The sequence below is a fragment of the Castanea sativa genome, chromosome 2 (genome assembly GCF_040712315.1).
Source record: "Castanea sativa cultivar Marrone di Chiusa Pesio chromosome 2, ASM4071231v1".
Classification (NCBI taxonomy): Eukaryota; Viridiplantae; Streptophyta; class Magnoliopsida; order Fagales; family Fagaceae; genus Castanea; species Castanea sativa.
The window spans coordinates 14,715,456-14,737,131 of record NC_134014.1 but is presented as its reverse complement, the minus strand read 5'-3'; the positions used below and the strand labels follow the sequence as shown (position 1 = coordinate 14,737,131).

Genomic DNA, 21,676 nt, shown 5'->3' with positions numbered 1-21,676 from the left:
CCTAAAGTACTATACATAAATTTTGTCTTATTATTATTATTATTATTATTATTTGAGAATCAGCATTATGATTATTTTGTGTTCACATCGTTGTATTTATCAATCGATAACTAAATAATAATGATTGTTTTGAGGAAATAGTTTTCCAATTTATGCATTTGTGGCCATTAGTAAGAGCAATGTGACATGAAATTGCGAGGCACGATTAATTTTTTTAATGGCTATTTGATCTTATCTAACCTCTTTTTTTTTCCAATGCCAATACTTGGTATAAACAATATTTCATGTTCATATCACTTTATGTATCAACAAAAAAAAATTTAAAAAAAAACTAAGAATGATTTGGTGAAATGTGACATGAAATTGTGAGGCACGATTAATTTTTTTAACGGCCATTTGATCTTATCTAACTATATATTTTTTTTCCAATGGCAATACTTAGTATAAACAATATTTCATGTTCATATCACTTTATGTATCAACAAAATAAAAAACTAAGAATGATTTGATGAAATTAATATATTTGAAAGCTAAGAAGGATTTAATTAAAATCAATAGTTCATACCGCCAAATTCCACATATTGATAAATATAGGAATAGTTTGGGTGTGTAATTTTTGAATAATGATAAATGTTATCACACCATTTAAAAACAATGCATCATTGTTTTGCATAGGTAAAGAAGCTAACAAAAGTTAATATTGAATCAATAGGGCTCATTTAAATAATTGCACATCCTTGGTGTAATAATCACTCGACAATAGAAGTTATTGTGAAGTGGGGTTATTGGTCGGGGATTGAGTTTAAATTCCCAGAAATGAGCTTTACACACATATACATTTAAATTAAGTTAGAGTACGCACTTGAAACTTCAAATAAAAAAATGCTCAATAAATAAATTTAGGACAAAAAATGTATTTTTGAGAAAAAGAAAAACAATATATATATATATATATATATATATATATATAATGATAATAAAAAGGCTAAAATGCAAACGGTAATTTAACTAAGATTCATTTCAGTTCTCAAACTTTATTTTTATTCAATTGAGTTTTCAATGTTTTAAATTTATTTAATTTATGCGTTTCATCCAACTTCGTAAACAAATTGGCATTAAACAAATATTTTTCTCTCATAAAAATTTATAAAATTAATATAAATCTTGTAAGTGAAAATATTTTTCAGTAATTAATTTTAAAAAAGCACCCTCTATGAAAGGTGTTAGATGTTATTAATTTTGACATCTAGTTACAGTGGCCTGCTATCTCTAGCAGCCTATAGTAGCAAAATGTTAAAAAAAAAAAATTGTTTAATAAAACATTGTAATAACAATGGATGTAATTATTCATTTAAATGAATAAAGAATAAAGAAATAATAAAAAAAATATTTAAATGAAGTGGTAAAATAATAAATCATTTGATATTGGATGTATTGTAAAGTGAATTGTTAAAATAAATAAAATAATTTTTTAAGATGTTAAGGTACTGTTTGGTTAGGGTGTTTAAACAACAGTTTTGAGTGTTTAAATAATAATAACACTTCTAACACATGTTTTTATAAAACTCAAACACATATTTTTAAAATACTGAAAACGGAATAATAATGCTCTTCTAAGTAAAATGTCTAATTTACCAAACAGACTCTAATGCTCTTATAAGTAAAATGTCTATTTTACATTTTTGTCTTAAAATAAATAAATGAATAAATATCCCTCCCATATATAATGGAAGTATTGGACAGTTCACGGCGAAAGCCTAGACTGTCGTTCCAGGCGATATTTGCTTTGCTTTGCTCCTCCACCCAACCCTAACAGCAATCATCGAATCCAAATGCCTCCAAGCTTTCCCACAAAATTTTGTGCCTTTTTTCCCATTCTCAAATTCTAGTCCGACTCACACACAGGACTAGTACTATAACGTTTTCGATTTTAGGGTTCCACATTCGGCTCCGTAATTACCTGCAAGAAGAGAATCGAACGCTTTTGTACTTTTTTTTTTCATTTTTTTTGCTACTAGGTATGCAATTTCAATTAGTCTCTTTAATTTTTTGTTGGGTTTTGAGCAATGAAATGGTTTTGGCGTTTATACGATGAGCTATCGATTTTATCTATGTTTTTTTTTGTGCTTCGTGTTTTCTAGGGTTTAATTATTATATGAAAGTAGCTTTTTTTTAAAAAAAACTGTTTGTTTCGTTTAATCTGATTTGGTTCAATTACTTGGTGTGAACTTGTACGGTTTTTTTAGGGTTTATTGTTGTGGCGTTGTTTTGGCTTATGAGTATCTTAATTGTTAATTGGATTGGCTGAGCTGAAATTAGATTTTCTTCAGAAAATTGTAGAATGTTTGATATGTATAAAAATTTTCAGCTCAAATTTGTATTCTTAGAAATTAAGAAAAAAAAAATGTTGAGCTAGGTATATGTTGGATAATATTTGTTATTTTAGGTTCACCTGGGTTTTGCGCGAATGGGTTTGGGGTTGATGTTGAGTTGTAGAGTTTATTGACCCTCTTATCTTTTTTTATTGTAATTTGATGTTCTTGTAATTATTTTAGAGTTTTCAATGTTGATGTTTGATGCAAGGATTTTATTTGGTTGTAGATAAATATTTGAAATGGCGACTGCGGAGCCCGCTGCGTCTTCTCTTGGTCCACGGTATGCACCTGATGATCCCACCCTTCCAAAACCTTGGAAGGGTTTGATTGATGGAAGCACGGGTGTATTATACTACTGGAATCCTGAAACGAACATCACCCAATATGAAAAGCCAGCCTCTTTGGCGCCACCTATGCCAGTTGGCCAGCCTACTGTTGCTTCTACGCCTAAGTTGGCCGCGATACCAATGGCCCAGTCAATGCCAACAAATGGTATGATAGCTCAGCACGGGCAGCAGATAACACAAGCCCCACAACAGCAGGGGCAACACATGAGCCAGTTACCTCAACAGCACAGTCAATTAATGGCACAACAGCAGAGTTCAATGGCGGCACAGGTTTCTCACCCACAGGGATCTCAAATGGTGCAAGGGGCACAGCAACACAGTTCTCAAATGGGACAACACTTGCAACAGCAGGGGCAACCCACAGTGTCACAACCACATCACTACATGCAGCAAATGATGCAGTATCCAGCTCAGCATATCCCACAGCAGCAGCCAACCCAGCACATGCCTCAGCAGTCAACTCAGCAAGTGCTGCAACAGCCCGGGCAGCAAATGCCACAGCAAGCCATTCAGCAAATGCCCCAGCAGCTGGGGCAACAAACACCACAACATCAAGGTTCACAAATGGCACAACCACAAGCACATCAATTTACACATCCTCAGCTGCAATATATGGCATATCAGCAAAGCATGATTCCACAAGGGCAGCAAAGTTCACAGCAGCAGGCCCAGCATGATGCACAAGGGCAGCAATTTGCAAATCAACAGGAGTATAAGGCAGCATTCCCAAATAGGGAGGAAGTTGATTTTCAAAACCGAAACCAAATTGGATTTTCTCCATCCCAGTTCCAGCAACCTGGGACCTCATCTGTTCATAACCTGCCTGCTGGGAGCAATGCTGTTCAGATGCCTCAGATGGGTGTTCATTCAGGTCAAGCCCAACAATATGGTGGTTCTTTGGGGAACATGCAGCAACCCTCTACGGGTCAATTGCAGCAAACTAGGCCTGATTTGGTTCACCAGCAACATGGTCCTAGATTTCAAAATCAGTTGGGCCCAGCAATGATGCATAGTCAGCAGTCTAATGTGCCCCCTGTTGGATCAAAGATGGGGCATGAGGATAACTTACATGGTAGAACTGGAAATGAATACTACTTTAATGCTAACAAGGAAGGGCCGACTGGTCCCCAAGATCCCAAGCTTGCAGTAATACCTATGGCTAGAAACCCTCAGGTATTTGTTTGGCTAATGTTTTATCAAACTTGAAAGTCGTTTGCTCTCCATTAACTTACATTAATTGGACTTAACTTATGGTGGTTGGATTATAATTCATGGAATGGTGAAGCAAAAATCTTCTGTTTAAATTTTTAGATATTTAGGATTTGGAAATATGATTTAGGTTACAAAGGACCTGAAGTCATTAAATTTAAAGAGCACTAGGCCAACATGATTTGTCTTTATAATATGTCTTCAACTGTATTTGATATATACCTGTTCCAACAACCAAGCTAAACTAAGGAGGAATATTATTCAACTACCAGTTAGCCTAGGAAACGAGTCCACTATAGAAGCAAAGACTGGAATATTATGTGCGAAAAGGAACTTCTACTTGGGCAGTATTTCAATTATAAAATGATTTCATATTCTTTTGTCCTTTCCTTCTTTTTCTACTTCCTTTCTACTGAGTGATTGACTACATATATATATATATATATATATATATATATATATATATGGATTGATTGATTGATTTGATTTATATATTTCTGGAATACATACCAGTTTCTTTTGATCAAAATGTTTGGGACCATTGATGATGTCTGTTATTTTATTGTAGGAGATGAGGATCAGTGGTGCCCCATTTCAAAGTCCCAAGCCTGGTCATGCCAATGCAGTGAATGCTGTCACAGGACATGCCATGCATATGCATGGTCATGCAGCAGGTGGTCCTCCATTCTCAAGTAATGCTTTGATGAGGTCTCCTTTTGTGGGATCTACAGATGTTACTGGTCTCTCACCTGTTGAAGTTTACCGGCAACAGCATGAAGTTTCAGCAACGGTCTGTATTTTAGCTTGCTTTGCTTATTGTCGGTGTGTATGTGAACATGAGAATACCCATTCAAAGCTTTCCTTTGTAAATCAAATAAATATTTCCTGAGAAGATAAATGCTTTCTGAGAGTGACTAGTCAGTGTCTGATGCCCATTGATGTGCATTTGTGTAAGAATTTTGAAGGCTGATCATACCAAATACTAATACAAATCAGAATTTCAAATGATGTGGTTTAGATGCAGTGTTGCTTATATTTATTTCAAAATTTTCTTATTTTTTCTTTTCTAAAAAAATGAATTGTATTTGATCTCAATATATGTATTAAAATGGACAGGGGGACAATGTTCCAGCACCATTCATGACATTTGAAGAGACTGGATTCCCTCCAGAGATATTGAGAGAGGTAAGCTCTACCTGTTGCGAGATATAGGGTTTCGTTTATTGGGTATATAAAACAAACTACGGCATCCATTCCATTCCCCCTTTTGTTATTATGCTTTGTTACTTTTAAACTCATAAATTCTCACTTGTCGCAGGTGCGATATCTGCTCCGGAGGAGGAGCATATGTCGTACGCTGCACTGCTATTGGCACACTTACACATGCAACAACTATCCTGATTTTTGGAGGCTGCAAAATGGACAGTTGGAGCCATTCTTGGGCATCTTCTAGAAGGGTGGTTGGCCCTTCATCCAATTCACACCTAATGTGACTGGCATTTCATGCTTATTGGCTCCGCCCCTTATGTCTTTATTGCCCTCTTTTGTTGCTTCGAGTTGCTTCTGTAAGCAACCGTATACCCATGGGCTTTTTCTTATGTTAAATTATATTTCACTCTTTTGTGATATACTATTGAAATCGAACCCTAATTTTTTAAGTTTGTATGTGTCAGATTTGCTTAATTTTCTTGGAGCTGATTACCTGACTTATGTCATTATTTCAGATATATTCGGCTGGATTCTCATCTCCCACACCAATTCAGGCGCAGACATGGCCGATTGCCTTGCAAAGTAGGGACATAGTGGCAATTGCAAAAACAGGTTCTGGGAAAACATTGGGCTATTTGATCCCTGCCTTCATGCTTCTTAGGCATTGCCGTAATGATTCTCAGAATGGCCCAACAGTGTTAGTTTTGGCTCCAACCCGGGAACTTGCTACACAGATACAAGATGAAGTCATGAAATTTGGCCGATCATCCGGAATCTCCTGCACGGTGGGTTCTATGTGTTCATCTTTTATCCTTATTATGCAACTAAAATCAGTTTTATTTTTGTTTGTATTACACTTTTGGTTCATCACTTGACACAATTCTTTGATTCAGTGCTTATATGGTGGTGCTTCAAAGGGCCTACAGCTAAAAGAATTAGATCGAGGGGCAGATATTGTTGTGGCAACTCCTGGTCGGCTAAACGACATCCTTGAGAGTAAGAAGATTGACTTTAGACAAGTTTCACTTCTCGTGCTTGATGAGGCTGATCGAATGCTTGACATGGGTTTTGAACCTCAAATTCGTAAGATTGTGAATGAGATACCCCCACGCAGACAAACTCTTATGTACACAGCAACTTGGCCAAAAGAAGTAAGAAAAATAGCAGGTGACCTTCTTGTTAATCCTGTCCAGGTTAACATTGGCAGTGTTGATGAGCTTGCTGCGAACAAGGCTATCACACAGGTATCTTTGGACGTCACTCCTTTTGCTGTTGTCCTCCGAATGCAAAGGGGAAAATCATAGTTCTTTATCTTGATGTGGTAGATTTAATATGTCAGAGTTAATCTTTATAGTTAAATGCTGATCAATTGCAGAGTTCACATTTATGGATTCTCATCTAAACAGAGGATAGTAGTTTTTTTAGTTATGAAAATAGATTCAAACTGTTAATATTCACCGGATTCTAAATAATATAATAATGGTTACTATGTACGAAGATCTGATTGCTTTTAGTTAAGCTTGAATTCCTTCAGGGGAGTGGCAGATGATGTGACTCTTCAAATTTGTATATGCTATCTGTTAGTTATAACCTATGACACTTTACCATCAGATGTTTTGATGGTAGGGTGTAGTCTGGCCATCTTATTCATGATGTATTGGGTTTTATAACCACACATAGAAGCTAAATCCATTACATCATAAACTTTTCTCTGATCTAATCACATCCATGCCCTACACAAAATGATATTTTTTCCTCGTGAATATGCAGTATGTTGAGGTTGTTCCACAAATGGAGAAGCAGAGGCGCTTGGAGCAGATCCTTAGATCCCAAGAACGAGGTTCAAAGATCATTATTTTCTGCTCCACAAAGAGATTGTGTGACCAGCTAGCACGTAGTATTGGACGTAGCTTTGGGGCTGCTGCAATTCATGGAGACAAGTCTCAGGGTGAGAGAGACTATGTTTTAAATCAGTTCAGGAGTGGAAAGTCTCCAATATTAGTTGCCACGGATGTTGCTGCCCGTGGGCTTGACATCAAAGATATAAGGTTAGCTCTTTTTTTTGCATTTCTGTTCAAATTTATATGTGAGAAAGTGGCAGTTCTCACTTTTTCAGGACCTGGATTATAAACTTGTATGTGCCAGCTACTAAATGAGTTTAATACTTAGTCTATGTAGCATTGTATTGTACTAATATTCTTTTGAGTTTATGCTACAGGGTGGTAATCAACTACGATTTCCCTTCTGGGGTTGAGGACTATGTCCACCGAATTGGAAGAACTGGGAGGGCTGGTGCAACTGGAATGTCATACACCTTTTTCTCTGAGCAGGACTGGAAATATGCAGCTGATCTGATCAAAGTTTTGGAGGGGGCTAACCAGCTTGTGCCCCAAGAGGTGCGAGAGATTGCTTTACGTGGTGCACCAGGTTTTGTCAAGGATCGGGGTGGAATTAGCCATTTTGATTCTGGTAGTGGCGGTGGTGGTTATGGTCGTTATGATTCTGGTGGCCGTGGTGGCATGAGGGATGGTGGCTTTGGTGGCCGTGGTGGCAGAGATGGCAACTTTGGTGGGCGTGGAGGCATGAGGGCTGGTGGTTTTGGTGGACGAGGTGGCATGAGAGATGGTGCCATTAGTGGGCATGGTGGGAGAAGTGATTTTTTTCCTGGTCGTAGCAACAGGGGACGTGGGTTTGGTGGTCCTGGTGGTAGTAATGTTGGCTGGGGTAGGAATGAACGTGGCCCATATGATCGGTACAACAATATGGATGGGCGTGGACGGGGACGTGGGCGGGGAAGATTTGACAACAGAAGAGACGTTGATAGGAAGAGAGGCAGAAGTTATAGCCGTAGCCCTGAAAAAGTTAGAACATGGGGATATAGCAGAAGCAGCAGCCGCAGCCGCAGCCGTAGTCGAAGCCGAAGTAGGAGTAGGAGCTGGAGCAGGGGTCGTAGCTACAGCCGCAGCCCTCGCCGCAGCCGTAGTCGTAGCTACAGCCACAGCCCTCGCCGTAGTCGCAGCCGTAGCCACAGCCGCAGCTATGACAAACATGAGAGGCCATATGAAAGAAACTCCAATGAGAAAGACGTTACGATGCCTGCATTTGAGGCTGCACCTGAATCAGGGATGTCTCCTATGTCCCCAGGCACACGAGGGAATGCATCCCCTGGAGCCAATCTCATTGCACAGCTACCAGTGGTTGAGAGTACCGAAGCAGGGCATCCAGAGGATGGCGTAGACTTGTCCCATCAATCAGCTGCTGCACCTTAAGTCGTTCTTTGTGTTAGTGAGGGTGATTTCTGGTTGTGTTTATCAAGTGGCTCTTTTGACCTCTCACATTAGATAAGACTGGCTTCCTAATGAGATTTTGTTGACAGCAAGTTGAGGTTGGGTCATATGTGTTGGAATAGCTAATGTGTTATATGTGACCAGCTGGCCTGCTTCTACGCATGGGTTGATAATTGTTTTAGGATAATTGAGGGTGGTTTCCGGACATTCAGGTTCAGGGTAGCTCTTCAAACTCATTTTTGTGCTATTCTGATCTAGTGGTGGTTCAATTTGAGTGCTGGGAAGGGTATTTACTGTGATAAAAAAAGAAAAAGAAAAACAAAGAAGGTATTTCTAGGTGGAATTTGGATGGACAATATAGATATAGTTCCTTCCCTATATCTTTGCAATGTGCTCACATTTACTTGGCAATGTCATGAATTAATATATATTTTTTTTCAATTTGTACTTTATTCTCTCTCTCTCTCTCTCTCTTATTATAGGGGGTTTGAACTTTGAACTTGTGTTGGCTTCTATAAGCTATTTGCCTTTGCAATTTGATACTTTTATCACATGTCACCCTGTCCTAATTGTTTCCTGTGGCTAGTTTAGGTTTTGCCTGCCCTCGGTTTTGCGTGCATTTTAATTCCTTTTAAGGATCAAAGAACTAGTCTTTTTTCAACTCTCAAGTCTAGCCTGTCTAGGCAATTGAAGTGTGCCTCCCCTATCATGCTCCAGAGTCCCTATCAAGAAATGATAGTGACGAAGGTTATGATGAGTCTTTTACTGCATTCTTGTACGCAGTAATTGGTGCATAAAAAAATGACTAGTGTTTTAGGGTTCACTGATTATGTGTATTCTATAAGATACATGTTGCATTTTTTTTTCTATCACATAACCCATTATGTAGCAATTACTGCAAACCTTTCCCATAATATGAAATGTGGCTGACTTGATTTAAGTTAGAGTACTTGCATAAGTTGTGTAATAGAAAAATGACCACATTTTAGCTAACTAATTCAAAATTCTGGTCTTTCTAAATAAATAATATTAAAAAAATTAAAATTCAGGTAATGCAAAATTGTGTAAAAATATATAGTTATTAGTTGTTACAGTAATTGTATAAATTTATATTAGCACTTTTTTATTTTAAATTTAGTCTTATTTATTCACTGACATTATTAATTTTAAATTTAGTTTTATTATTATTTCTTACATATACTGAGGAGGAAGAAAGAGAGTAGATAAAGGTTTTATGTGGAAAAAGAGAAACAACTAAAAGCAATCAATAAAAATTGACATTTTAATAAAATGTAATGTAAAATATAAAATCTGATGTGAGATGTTTTGAAAAGTGAATAGAGAGAGAGAGAGAGAGAGAGAGGTTCTTATCCAAAATACCTCTCACAAAATATGGAAAATTTACTCACATTTTCAAGTAAATAGCAAATACTAACGTGATTGTGTGTGTCTATATACATGTGTGTAATTTGAGTTTTATACCATTTCATTTTTGTCCAAGAGGCCGGCCCCCTAAGGAAAGATTTTTGGCTTCAATCCTGCTTCAGGGACTTAATTAATCAACAAATCAGTTTTGTTTTTAATAAAGACCAATAATTGGAGTGTAAGGAAAAGATACTCTGGTGCAAAGTGTGCATACAAGTAAAGCAATGGGAACATAATTCTTTCCCTCTTTTTCAGTAAGGATCATCTGCCTTTTTTTCTAATTCGCTTGATTCCACACTTTTCCCTCAATGTTATAAACAGTCCAACCTTTTAACATAATTATTCTTTTTTGTTTTCTCCTTTTTCTTGTATAACTCACAATTAAAATAGCCTTAATGATAACCAGACCTGCTAATAATTCCTTTACGCTGATGCATGGGTGGCGAGCCAGTGAGCCACTGCCCACTAATAAGTCAACCCCAGGCTGAATTTGATGTCCCATCACTCAGGCAGTAAGACTGAAGTGTCGGTATAGGAGAAACTTATTTAATTTTTTTTTGTTGAACTTGTAATTTGAAAAAAAAAAGAAGGAAAAACGTAATGTTTTAAAAAACTGTAAAAATAAAAGCTAAAAACTAAAATTGATGGCAAAGAAACCTTAAACAACAAATCTCAAAACTTTTGGAAAATTTGAATTGAATTTGTATTTGGGTTTGAATTTTAAATATTTTTATCTTAAATTAATTGATTTTAGATATCATTTTAAATTTAAGAAAAATTATTGGTATATCTATTAAATCCAAATTATGGATATTTTTAAAACTATCCAAACATAATATTTGAATTTTAATCACTTAAATATAAATTTACATGTCCAAATCCTACTATCTAAATGCACCAAGAAAAAGTAATTTTAAAATCAGTCTTTTCTTCTTCTTTTTTTTGAATCAATTACACTGTCTACTATATTATTTTTTTACAACTATCTTATATAATAGACTATCACTTTCACCTAAACCAATTATTTTTTCCCCTCTATTTATTAAAGTTGCTATGTAAAAGGATGTTATCCGTACTTTTTAATCTATGAAATAAAGCTGTCATGTTCTCAATGTATGGAATGAAGCTGGGGAAAGTATTAGTGATTTGTCTTTTGTTACCGACGGACAATTTCTCTCAATTTTATTTTATCCCTCACTTGCACCATCATGAGAGAAAATGATGGGTTGATTAACATTATTCTTTGTTGGGCATAGAAGGAAACTCAACGAAGAGAAAAGAAGGGTAAAATCTTCTATTCTATGCATGTCTATTACTGTGCACTCAATGTACATTTATTGCTCTAAAAAAAAATGTACATCTCTTCTTCTTTTTTCTTTTTTCCATTAAATCTTTTATTAACAAGAGTACTAGAGAATAGGGTACAAAATGAGTTTCCTCCAAAATTACATCCAAAAGAATCAGAGGGGTAGAGGTTAGGCCAAAATAGCAAAATATGAGATTGAGAGAGACAAACGAGTTAGTACATGGGGGGCCAATAAAAGATGTTTCTAGACCCAGTAATGGTCTTCTCGTGTGATTCTCTGTTTCTTTCGTTGCAATAAAAGATGTTTATTAAAAAATAAAAGAAAAAAAGAAGTAACCTTATTGGCGCCTTTAGGGACCCCAATTAAATGATGGTGGATGTGCAAGTCTTACATTGTTGTTCATTTCTATTGGGATTCACTTTTCTCCAAGGGAAAACAACAATGGGTGAGGTGACTGGTAAGGCTATGTATATAGTTACAATTTCCTTAAATGCAAACACCAAGTTGTGATTCAAAAAATAGTGGTAACAACCCTGCTTAAAAGCTTTGAGTTTGGCTTGGAAAGGGAGGTTACTGCAACATCATAATTAATCTTTAGGCCTCCTCTTCTTGCTAGTCTTATCAGTCTTTTTAAGATGAGAGATGAATGGTTATTTTTACTTTGAGACATAATTTCTCAAATAAGCTCTCTAATTATTCTTTCCAAAACAACTGGTAATCTGGGAGATCTACAAAGAATTTGATTACTTGTTGTTGGGTGCTTACTTGGAGATTCACACGGTATATATTAAAAAAAAAAAAAATGATAAATAATTGGGAATGGAGAATTTAAACTTTAGATGTTTTGTCAAAACTTAAAATCACTAAAAAATACTAATTGAGCTAAAGGACTTTCGTCCTATATAATTTTTTAATTATTCTTAATCATTTTATTCATTTGTATAAATCCTCAAATAAGAGAATATATAAAATAGTTCTTAAAAGTTTATTAAAACCCAATCCATTCATTTATTTACAGTTTCTCTCCCCGAGTGTTAGTAGTCACAAGGTTAAAACAGTCCATCTATTTTTCGTATGTGGAAACTTGTTCATTGAATTGATTAGTCTTGACAATGGAGAGAAAATTGAAAATTTAGGGTTTGTTTGGTATATGTGTTTAAATACATGTTTTCAGTTTTAAAACAACATTACACGTATTTTTATACATTTTTTTAGCCACGTATTTTAAAAAAAAAACAAATAACATAATTAGAACATCTTTGCCATTGGACTTGGAGCCAACCTTAGCTCCAAGATTGAAGAAAAATTATATAAGCATTGCTACAATGACAACTACCAGCCATAAATTCAAATGACAACCATTCAATGATAATCTCCCAAAACAAAGTCACTAAAAGAGCATTAACGTCAGACTCTATGAATCCACTTTTCAGTAAAAATATAACTAAACACATCCAAATTACTCTTGCATCTGACTCAATAGTTTGTCCTCAAAAGTAAACCATGAACAATGCCTTAAATCTCAATACACTTATTCAGCACTGTTCATCAACACATCAATTTTTTAAGCTAAATTCCAATCTATCTCTCTCTCTCTCAAGAGCAATCGATTTAGTTGCTCTGTTGTCTATGCTGGTTTGTTGACATTCCATATCGTCAACGTTTAGTTTGTCAATTAGGTTGATATGTCAGTCTCTCATTGGATACACAAACCGCTGCAACAATTGCTAGTGGTGGTTTGTTGATTTGGTTTCTCTCTCTCCCTCTAGCCATTGGCAACTCTATCTATCTATCTCTCTCCCACGATGATGATCAACGATGGTTTGTCGCGCAGCAAAGCCAAGAGCACTTTGGCCAAAAATGGGAAAAAGGACGAAGGAGATTGGAGAGAAAAAAATAATAAAAATAAAGTGAAGAAATAAATATTAGGTATGATGTAAGTGTAAGTTTGCTAAAGTAGTAAAAATAAGTTTTTAGACCAAATTTGACTAAAAGTGCATATAGCTTGAGGTGAATGCTTTAAACCTAATGGTGTTGTAATTACCTATAAAGATAAGTTATAAGGGTCAACTTTCAATCTACTTTTTTGATGAGCCTAATCTAATTTAACACAACATGATGTTTCGAGTTGATTTTTCGTAGATCGATGGGATGAATTTTTTCCCCCTCCTATTTTACTCAGGTTGGTAAGATTTTAAACTTAAGTAATTTGACCCAACTCACACTATTAATTGTTTCAAAAAAGTATTTATTTTAAAATTTTGTTTTAGATTTTTAAGCTATTTTAAATTTGTTATTTAAATTATTTTATTATTTTGAGAATTAAATTGTAACAAAATTTCAATTCAAAACTAATTCTTTTGGACCCTATTCAAGAAACATCAATTTTTTAATATATTTTATTAATATAATATCCATTTTAAAATTATTTTTTGCTATTTTGTCATACTTTATTTATTGTTTCTTAATTTCTTTTACTTTCTTCTCTATTTCCCTCTCTATGCGCTACCCTTTTTTTTTTTTTAAATCTTTAATAAAGTCAAACATTCTTGGAAAATAAAATAAATTTAGAATGGTCTGATAGAACAACAAACCAAAGTAAATCATTGCCTTGTTAACAAACAACTGTTCCAAAATGACCTAAAGCCATTGTCTCATTCTTAATCAAATCGATCGAAACCAAGCAAGAAGCAACGGAGCATCACCTAATAAAACCACCCCAAATATTGCCGCTACCCAAAACCTTAATTCGAAAACCCACAATTGTAAAGAATGAGGCATATGACGCACTAAAAGTTAGAAGCATGGACCCACCTACTGTATCGCTGCCCACCACCACAACCTAAAGTTACTAAACCTAACAACAAACTTGAGCCCCTCACCTCACAACAACAAAACCTTTCCAAACCCTAACCTTGGAAAAGCCATTCAAAAAAACATTAACACACTGGAAAACTCTAAATACAACAAAATTGTATGCGGTTGATTGATTCACCCATGCCAATATTTCCCTTGAAAAAGAAAAACCCTCACACAATTCTAGCATTAACTTTGGCATATGAAGAAAATTGATATTCCTTGAAATGTTAGTAGGTAGGGAAAATTCTTAAGTACTTTTGGAGCCTAAATAAATGGTGTTCCATTCTCTTACATTTATAATGGATCTCACCATAAATTTAATGAGTAGACCCTATTATGAATGTGAGAGGAAATATCACAATTTTTGTGCTCTGAGAATACCTAAGTATTACTCAGTAAGTAGAGGCCCCCCCAATTTGGGAAGAAGTGGTTGCCATTGTCTATACTTGCTTTAGCTTCGACCACTTAGAACCTCTCTTCCAAGTTTGCTATCTAGTGCCACCATAAAATTGAAAATTTCTATGAGTGCTACCATTCCAAAAAGCAACCTCATGGATGCTTTTCACAACATAACTCTTTATGATTTGGCTTGCCCCCTCTCTTTTCTTCGTGGATAGAGAGAGAAGAAATTGAGAAAGAAGAAAAAAGAAGGAAAGAGGATGATACATAGTTAATGAAAAAAAGTTTGGATGGCTTAAATTGAGTCAAAATTAGGTAATTCTAAAAATAAAAAGTACATCATTTTGAGTTGAGACAAAATCAAATTGCTAGATACCGTTATGGAAAAATATAAAATATAAAATATTAGGGGGGGGGGGGGGGGGGGGGTTAAAAATCAAAATTATAAAGAAGGATAATTTCCTTAGCCCTCAAGGCTTCAAAATTTAATATTCTGTTCAAATCCTTTGAATGTGAATAAAGAAAACACCGCACCCACGCAAAACCCAGGCCCAGTTTTAATAGTCTATCGTGTTTCCCAATTCCCTCCACCCACTAGTACACACACACACACACACACACACACACACACACACACTCACACTCACATACATCACTTCCGATTTCCGAACCTACCCTCTCTCATTCTCAGGGGCACTTCCGTCACACAATCAAAACTCCCCCCCAAAACGCTTCGTATCAGGTTTGCGAATCTCTCTCTCTCTCTCCGTTTTCTTACACACACACACACTCTCTCACCAAAAACCGCCTTTCTTTTCAAGTCTTTCCCCTCTCTCTCTCTCTCTCTCTCTCTGTGTGTGTGTGTGTGTGTGTGGATGGTTAGGGTTTCTTAGCCCCATCCTTTACCATGAACATGTTGCAGAGAAACCCTTCTTGTTTCTCTAATTTATCAAATTCCTCTCTCTCACACCTCTCTAGGTCAACCATGTCCTGATTCAGCTCCTTTTTCGGTTTCCTTCGTCTCTCTCTATATATTTTTGTGGCTCTTTCTTTTCTGGTAATACTGTTACTCCTCGCTTTCCTTTTTGTTGTTCTTTGAGTATCATTGTTTGGTTTTTGTTAACTTCGAGTATTATAGGGATCTTGTTTTGTAGATTCGTGAGGTTTTTGTTGTTTGTGTGAATTTTTGTTGTATTGCTCTAGCTAATTTTGATTTTAATATTTTAAAGTCAAATTCTGCGTGGCTGAGTTGTTTATATTTTCTATTCTACTCTTGTAGTTTAGTTTAGTTTAGTTTAGCTTAAACCCTATATAAAATAATCCATTTCTCTCTCTCTCTCTCTATATATATATATATATTTGTATGTTTGTGTGTATGTGTATATTTTACTACTTTTTCTTTTTGTGTTTTGGTATTGCTAGTTTGATGATATGGGAGCTAATTTAAGACTTGTATTACAGTTTTGGGATTTATTCAAGTTGAGGGAACCAAAAAAAGGTTAAGACCAAAAATAACATTAATAGATGTAGTGAAAAATGACATGTCAATTAAGAAGGTAGAGAGAGTACGGCGTTGATTATGATAGAATGACGAAAAATAATCTGTGGCCAACCCCTATAGCCTCAATGTTAGGCTTGTATTATTATTGTTTTCGGGATTCACCAGAGTGAGATGGTTCAAGTTGACGGAACGAAACAAGGTAGAGAGACTTAAAATAATGTGTAGAAGTAGTAAAGAAAAGGACATGATAATTAAAAAGGTGACAGTGTGTGAATTTGGATAGGATAGAATGACGGAAAAAACATGTGGGTGAGGATCTATAGCTGACTCCAAAGTTAGGGTTGGTTGGTTGGTTGGTTGTTGTTGTATTATTGTTTTGGGGATTCATAAATAGTTTTTCCGAGAATAGCGTCTTTAGTAGTAGTGGTAGTATTGGACAATATTCTTTGTATGATGGGCGTATATAAGCTTATAAGTTGATCTTTACGGTGTGAGTAAGTTTTTTCATGTGCTATTGAGGGGCCACAAATCTAAATTATTTCTCTGAAGAATTATTTCACAGATCTATTTGGTGGTATGGTGCCCTGTTCTAGCTTTTCCCCTAATTTGGGGTTGAGCTTCTTTTGGTGACTTGCTGCTTGGACAGTATGTTATTCGTTGTTAAAGTAGAACTCAAAGTGGCCCCATTAATGTTTCAAATAAAATGTTGTCTGTGGTTCACTGCTGTGAATCTGGCCAGTGTAGTTTTGTCTTAAGGCGTGTTTTGTACAGCAGTACCATGTCAAACTGTAGTGTGTGCTTACAATCGTTTTATTCCACTTGTATAGGGTGGCAGTCCTGGAATGGAAATGTATAATGTTTCTGAAAATGGAAACACAGAGACTTATCTGGTACTTTTTTAGTCATTGCTTGACTTTAATTGAACCATTGTTCAAATGGTCATGTGAAACTTGGTTTTTGCATCTTTTTTCTAAATTATATTTATTTTTCTTCCACTGAGTTGTCAATAACATCTCCATCTATTGAATTTTAGATTCAAGGTACCGAAGCAAGCCCGCATTTGACAAGTCCACTTCTCGAACAAATTGAAACTATGTACAACGAAGCGGCACCTGAGTTTGTCATTGATCAGAGCATGTATTATCCTACTGCCACCAACTATGGGTATTATTGTACAGGTAAACTTAAATGCTCTACTTTTCAAAAGACTTGTATTGTGTTTGGTAGTGTCTTACTTGTGCATCTTGTTCCTTAAATGTACTCAGGATTTGAATCACCCGGTGAATGGGAGGACCACCATAGGATTTTTGGTGTAGATGGTCCAGATATCCAGTACGCGGTGGGTGAAAACTCTCCTCTCTCCCTCTATCTCACACACACACACACACACACCAACCATGTGTAGTTCCTTTATGTAACTTGTCATTTGTGGCTATTCTGAGCTTTAAATTTCTCTGCTTCAGGGTGTGCATAATGAAAGTCCCCCTTATGTATATTATACGCCTGGCTATGGATATGCACAGTCTCCATACAACCCATACAATCCTTACATACCTGGTGCTATGATAGGAGACGAAAGTCAGATTATTGGGGCACCACAATATTACCTTATTCCCTCTTATCAGAACCCTGTTTCTCCACCTGCTTATGTTCCCCTTGTCGTTCAACCAGATGCCGTCCCTAGTAGTTCAGTCGACTCCTCGTATGATACTGGTGTATCGATGAATAGATTCGACGGAAGGGGTTTAAAACATAACTTCAGTTCAGATACTGGAGCCTTTCCAAGGAACTCCCTGAAATCCGTTTCAAATCAGACAAATTCCCTGTCCAGAGTTTCAGAAGGACCAAGAGCTACTGTTGGACCAAGCAAGCAATCTGTGATGCATGGGAGTGTTTCTGCTGGTAGTTTTGCCCCTCCAGCTTCATCACATGTTCTTCAGGTATGATTCTTCTTCCTTTAGTCCAGGTATAAATATTTCCAACCCTACAACACCCCTTCTTCCCCCAACAAAAGCAACCTTTGTGGCGGCTGGGTGTGGGTTGGGGTTGCAGGTGTTGTCACCCGCATGGTGTTGATCAATTCCATAAAGATATGCACCCAAAATTTGGAATGTACTATTTGGTAGTTGCCATTTTTAGGGGAGATTTAGATCAATAATAAACATTAAATATGATGAAAGTATCTTGAGAATTTGTCTAATTGCCAAGTTAAAATGATCTATTGAAGTTGTGAAACTGTTGGCACTCCTATTATTGGGGCTTTTTGTAGGATTTTTTTATATTTATTTTAATATTAATATTTATTATAGTTTTTGATTTGTTATTTGTGTTGACAGGGTAGAAGTGCCTCTGGCTCAATTCCAGCTGTAGATAACATTTCCAATGGAAAGGTTCTATCTCATCATAGTCAACTGAAAGTGACACTTCCAGCTGGTAATGGTTTATCAGACTTTGGATCAAGTGCCTACAGACAGGGTGCAGGGGCTAAGATTCGGCCCAAGATCCACGTTGGTAGAGCACTGAATGATGTAACTGGTGGCCCAGATGCATTGGTTGAGCAGAATCGGGGCCCTAGAACCAACAGATCAAAAAATCAACTGGCTGTTAAAGCCTACACAAGCAAGGCAGGAGATGGTAATGCACATGGAAACATTGTTATCTATACTGATCAGTATAACAAGGAGGAATTTCCAGTTGATTATGCGGATGCAAAGTTCTTTGTAATAAAATCATACAGTGAGGATGATGTACATAAGAGCATTAAGTATAATGTTTGGTCATCTACACCCCATGGAAACAAGAAGTTGGATGCGGCTTATGAAGATGCGCAGAGAATGGCTGCAGGGAAGACTAGAGGCTGCCCTATCTTCCTCTTCTTCTCTGTGAGTTTTATTATTCTCCAAGGTGGCTATTTATTAGCTATATTTTCTTGTTTTGTTGGGTCATACTCATATTAGATTGTTTTGTACAGGTTAATGCAAGTGGTCAATTCTGTGGTGTTGCAGAGATGGTTGGCTCGGTTGACTTCACTAAGGATATGGATTTTTGGCAGCAAGATAAATGGAGTGGGAGCTTCTCTGTCAAGTGGCACATCATCAAAGATGTCCCAAACACCAGTTTTAGACACATTATCTTAGAAAATAATGAGAACAAGCCAGTGACTAATAGCAGAGATACACAAGAGGTATGTCCATCTATTGGTTTTGCTGTGTTGCACTTTTTTTTATATGAAATATTCTGAATGCCGTTATAACTTTCTTTTTTCTTTTTGAGTAGGACATCATGAATTCCATGACCTCACTTGTTCAAGTACTTTGTTCTTGTTTGCACTGTTGGCTTAATTTTAGTTGGTTTGCACTATGTATAAGATATTAAGATAAGATGAACCTTTCATAGACTAACATGGTTTATAAATGATTTGAGTGATAGATGAACATGTCATTATTGCTTTGAATGTTGTAGAAAATTCTCATTATATAAGTTTACCCAACTTTCTGAACAATATTTAAACATCGACTCTATTGGGCGTTGGGTATTCCTTTTTTACTGTTTTACTGTATTAGGCTATTCCTTTTTCTACCATTCTACTGTATCAGGAACAATACATGTAATAAGTTAGGTGAAATTTATGATTTAAGAGTACTTTTCCAATCTTCTTCACAATTTTTGTCAAGCCTCTTTAATTATGGACAATTTGAGTAAAATCATGCCAAACAATATTCTATTATAGTTTCTGCAATGGCCTTTGGCTATACTCCAATAGAGAATCTGATGCAGCAACAGCGCTATGAGGTTGCAAGTATAAGAAAAAGAGGAATAGCATAATCCTAGGCTTCACCACCTAAGGTTGCCTGGCATCACCATTGAGCTGTGATAGAGTTAACTGGAGGACACAGTCCTAGATATAATGGAGTACATTCCTCTATTCTCTGTCAAGCTTCTTTATTTATCCAGATATAATGGAGGAAACAGTCCTAGATAGAGCTAACTGGAACAATGTGATTGGTGTAGTAACCCTGGTAGTTAGGACATGGCTTGGTTGAGTTGCAATATACAACTTTTCCTGATTTGAATTACCCTGAATTTGGAGGGTTATTTAAAATTGGATTTTTGCAATTATTTCTAGCTTCTCTTTTTACTCCCTGCAAATTAACATTTATTACACCCTTGCCAAGTTTTTTGTTAAATGATTATTCTTCATCTGCAGATCATGTATAAGAAAGGCCTTGAGATGTTGAAAATCTTCAAAAATCACACATTGAAGACCTCATTACTTGATGATTTCATTTACTATGAAAATCGTCAGAAAATCATGAAGGAAGAGAAATCCAGGTTACTTATCAAGAGCATAGAAAGTCCATATTTTGTACCTTCATTGGATCCCCCTCTTAGGCTTAATCGTGTTTTTGAGTTACTTCCAACTGAAGATGATGAAACTATCAAGCCTAACGATGGCCCGAATAACTCAATAAAGACTGGAGTCGCTGCTCCTGAGCAGGTTTCTAATTCTGATGTCCTCAACACAAAATATTTGGATGGAAATGCCAAGCACATGACAGTTGGGGCAAAAGATGACGTAGTATCTACTTTAAAGATTGGTTCACTCACCATAAACCCAAAAAAGGCTGAGCCTAAGCCCTTGCCCTCTTCTGCAATTGCTAATAATGAATCTGTTGACATTGTCACAGTAGGCTCAGTTCCCATCAAAGTTAATGGATTTGCCGAATCTGGTATTCTAACAGTTGGTACTATTCCGCTTGATCCCAAAGCACTTAAGCTTGACAAGGGGGGTGCTTCTGTTAACATTGGATCCCAACGTTAATGATGCAGAGGTTTTTCATGGTATCATTATTTTGGGAGTTATTTTTTGTTGGAGGATCTACTATTGTGCAGGCAGGATTAATTGTCGGCATGAGTATATTGTACTCAGTCGTGGTTATATGCATTGGTAAATTGAATGCTCGTTTCTGATCATCTTGATTGTTTTTCAAGCCCTTCTCAACATTTGCTGCAGTGGTTTTGATCCACACTTATACTGATGTCTTTGGTTTTTTGTGGGGGTCTACTTGTTGATCTGCTCTGATCAAGTCGAAACACAGTGTAACCTTTTCTTTTGCATTTCATCAATATATTCAAGATTAAAAAGAATTTTCTTTGTTGGTCAGTGACCCCATTTCTGCTGGATTGTCATACTCGTTAAGACCATCTGCACCTCTCTTTGCTTGTTCTGTACATCTAGTGAATTGTTTTCCATTTTTCAATAGCATTTGACCTGCACCATGTGGTCTATTGGTGGGAATCTTCGGCTGGCTCAGCCTTGAGTCAGAGAAGAGACTAGCCTATGGTTCATTTAATTGAGCTATGTCGGCCCTGTGCTCCAGCTTTATCATTCAATAAGTCTAGGGACCAATTGTTTAGTAACTTTAATCACAATTGATGACGTTTGATTGATGAATTAGTAAAACAATGTGAATTTTAGTAATGAGGTTAAAGTGACTTATTCCTATTTTCATTGGTTTGCATGCTTGGTTTCATTTTTTTGGTAATGTGTTGTAAAGTACTTGAGTAAGTTTAAGGATACAACTGCACAACTGATACCACAACTTGGACACGTGGGATTGTGAATGGTGGAGAAAAAGTAGTGAGCTCATGTGAAAGTGATGGTTTATCAATCATAGCTGCACATTTCATCAAATTATACCACAATGGAGAATTGAATGCTCCATTTGTTTTAATGTAATATGTTTTCACATTAGAA

General features: G+C 36.2%; 2 protein-coding genes across 4 annotated transcripts; both read left to right on the top strand.

Annotated features, from left to right (window-relative positions):
- The first annotated feature begins 1,751 nt into the window (after positions 1 to 1,751).
- Positions 1,752 to 8,868, top strand: LOC142623917 (DEAD-box ATP-dependent RNA helicase 40). The gene is made up of 8 exons (XM_075797398.1): positions 1,752 to 2,018; positions 2,602 to 3,895; positions 4,500 to 4,721; positions 5,048 to 5,116; positions 5,656 to 5,925; positions 6,034 to 6,384; positions 6,911 to 7,188; positions 7,359 to 8,868. Exons 2-8 carry the CDS (start codon positions 2,615 to 2,617, stop codon positions 8,407 to 8,409), a joined length of 3,522 nt encoding a protein of 1,173 aa, XP_075653513.1. The 5' UTR covers positions 1,752 to 2,018; positions 2,602 to 2,614; the 3' UTR covers positions 8,410 to 8,868.
- A 6,178-nt stretch (positions 8,869 to 15,046) lies between these two features.
- LOC142624750 (YTH domain-containing protein ECT2) lies at positions 15,047 to 21,063 on the top strand. 3 transcript variants are annotated; one of them, XM_075798487.1, is made up of 8 exons: positions 15,047 to 15,159; positions 16,746 to 16,808; positions 16,952 to 17,096; positions 17,184 to 17,257; positions 17,382 to 17,858; positions 18,255 to 18,800; positions 18,890 to 19,102; positions 20,126 to 21,063. In XM_075798487.1, exons 2-8 carry the CDS (start codon positions 16,761 to 16,763, stop codon positions 20,738 to 20,740), a joined length of 2,118 nt encoding a protein of 705 aa, XP_075654602.1. In that variant the 5' UTR covers positions 15,047 to 15,159; positions 16,746 to 16,760; the 3' UTR covers positions 20,741 to 21,063. The 3 variants fall into 3 exon arrangements, with proteins under 3 accessions (XP_075654602.1, XP_075654601.1, XP_075654604.1); XM_075798486.1 differs by lacking the exon at positions 15,047 to 15,159 and adding an exon at positions 15,209 to 15,474; XM_075798489.1 differs by lacking the exons at positions 15,047 to 15,159; positions 16,746 to 16,808 and adding an exon at positions 15,333 to 15,474.
- The last annotated feature ends 613 nt before the right edge of the window (positions 21,064 to 21,676 follow it).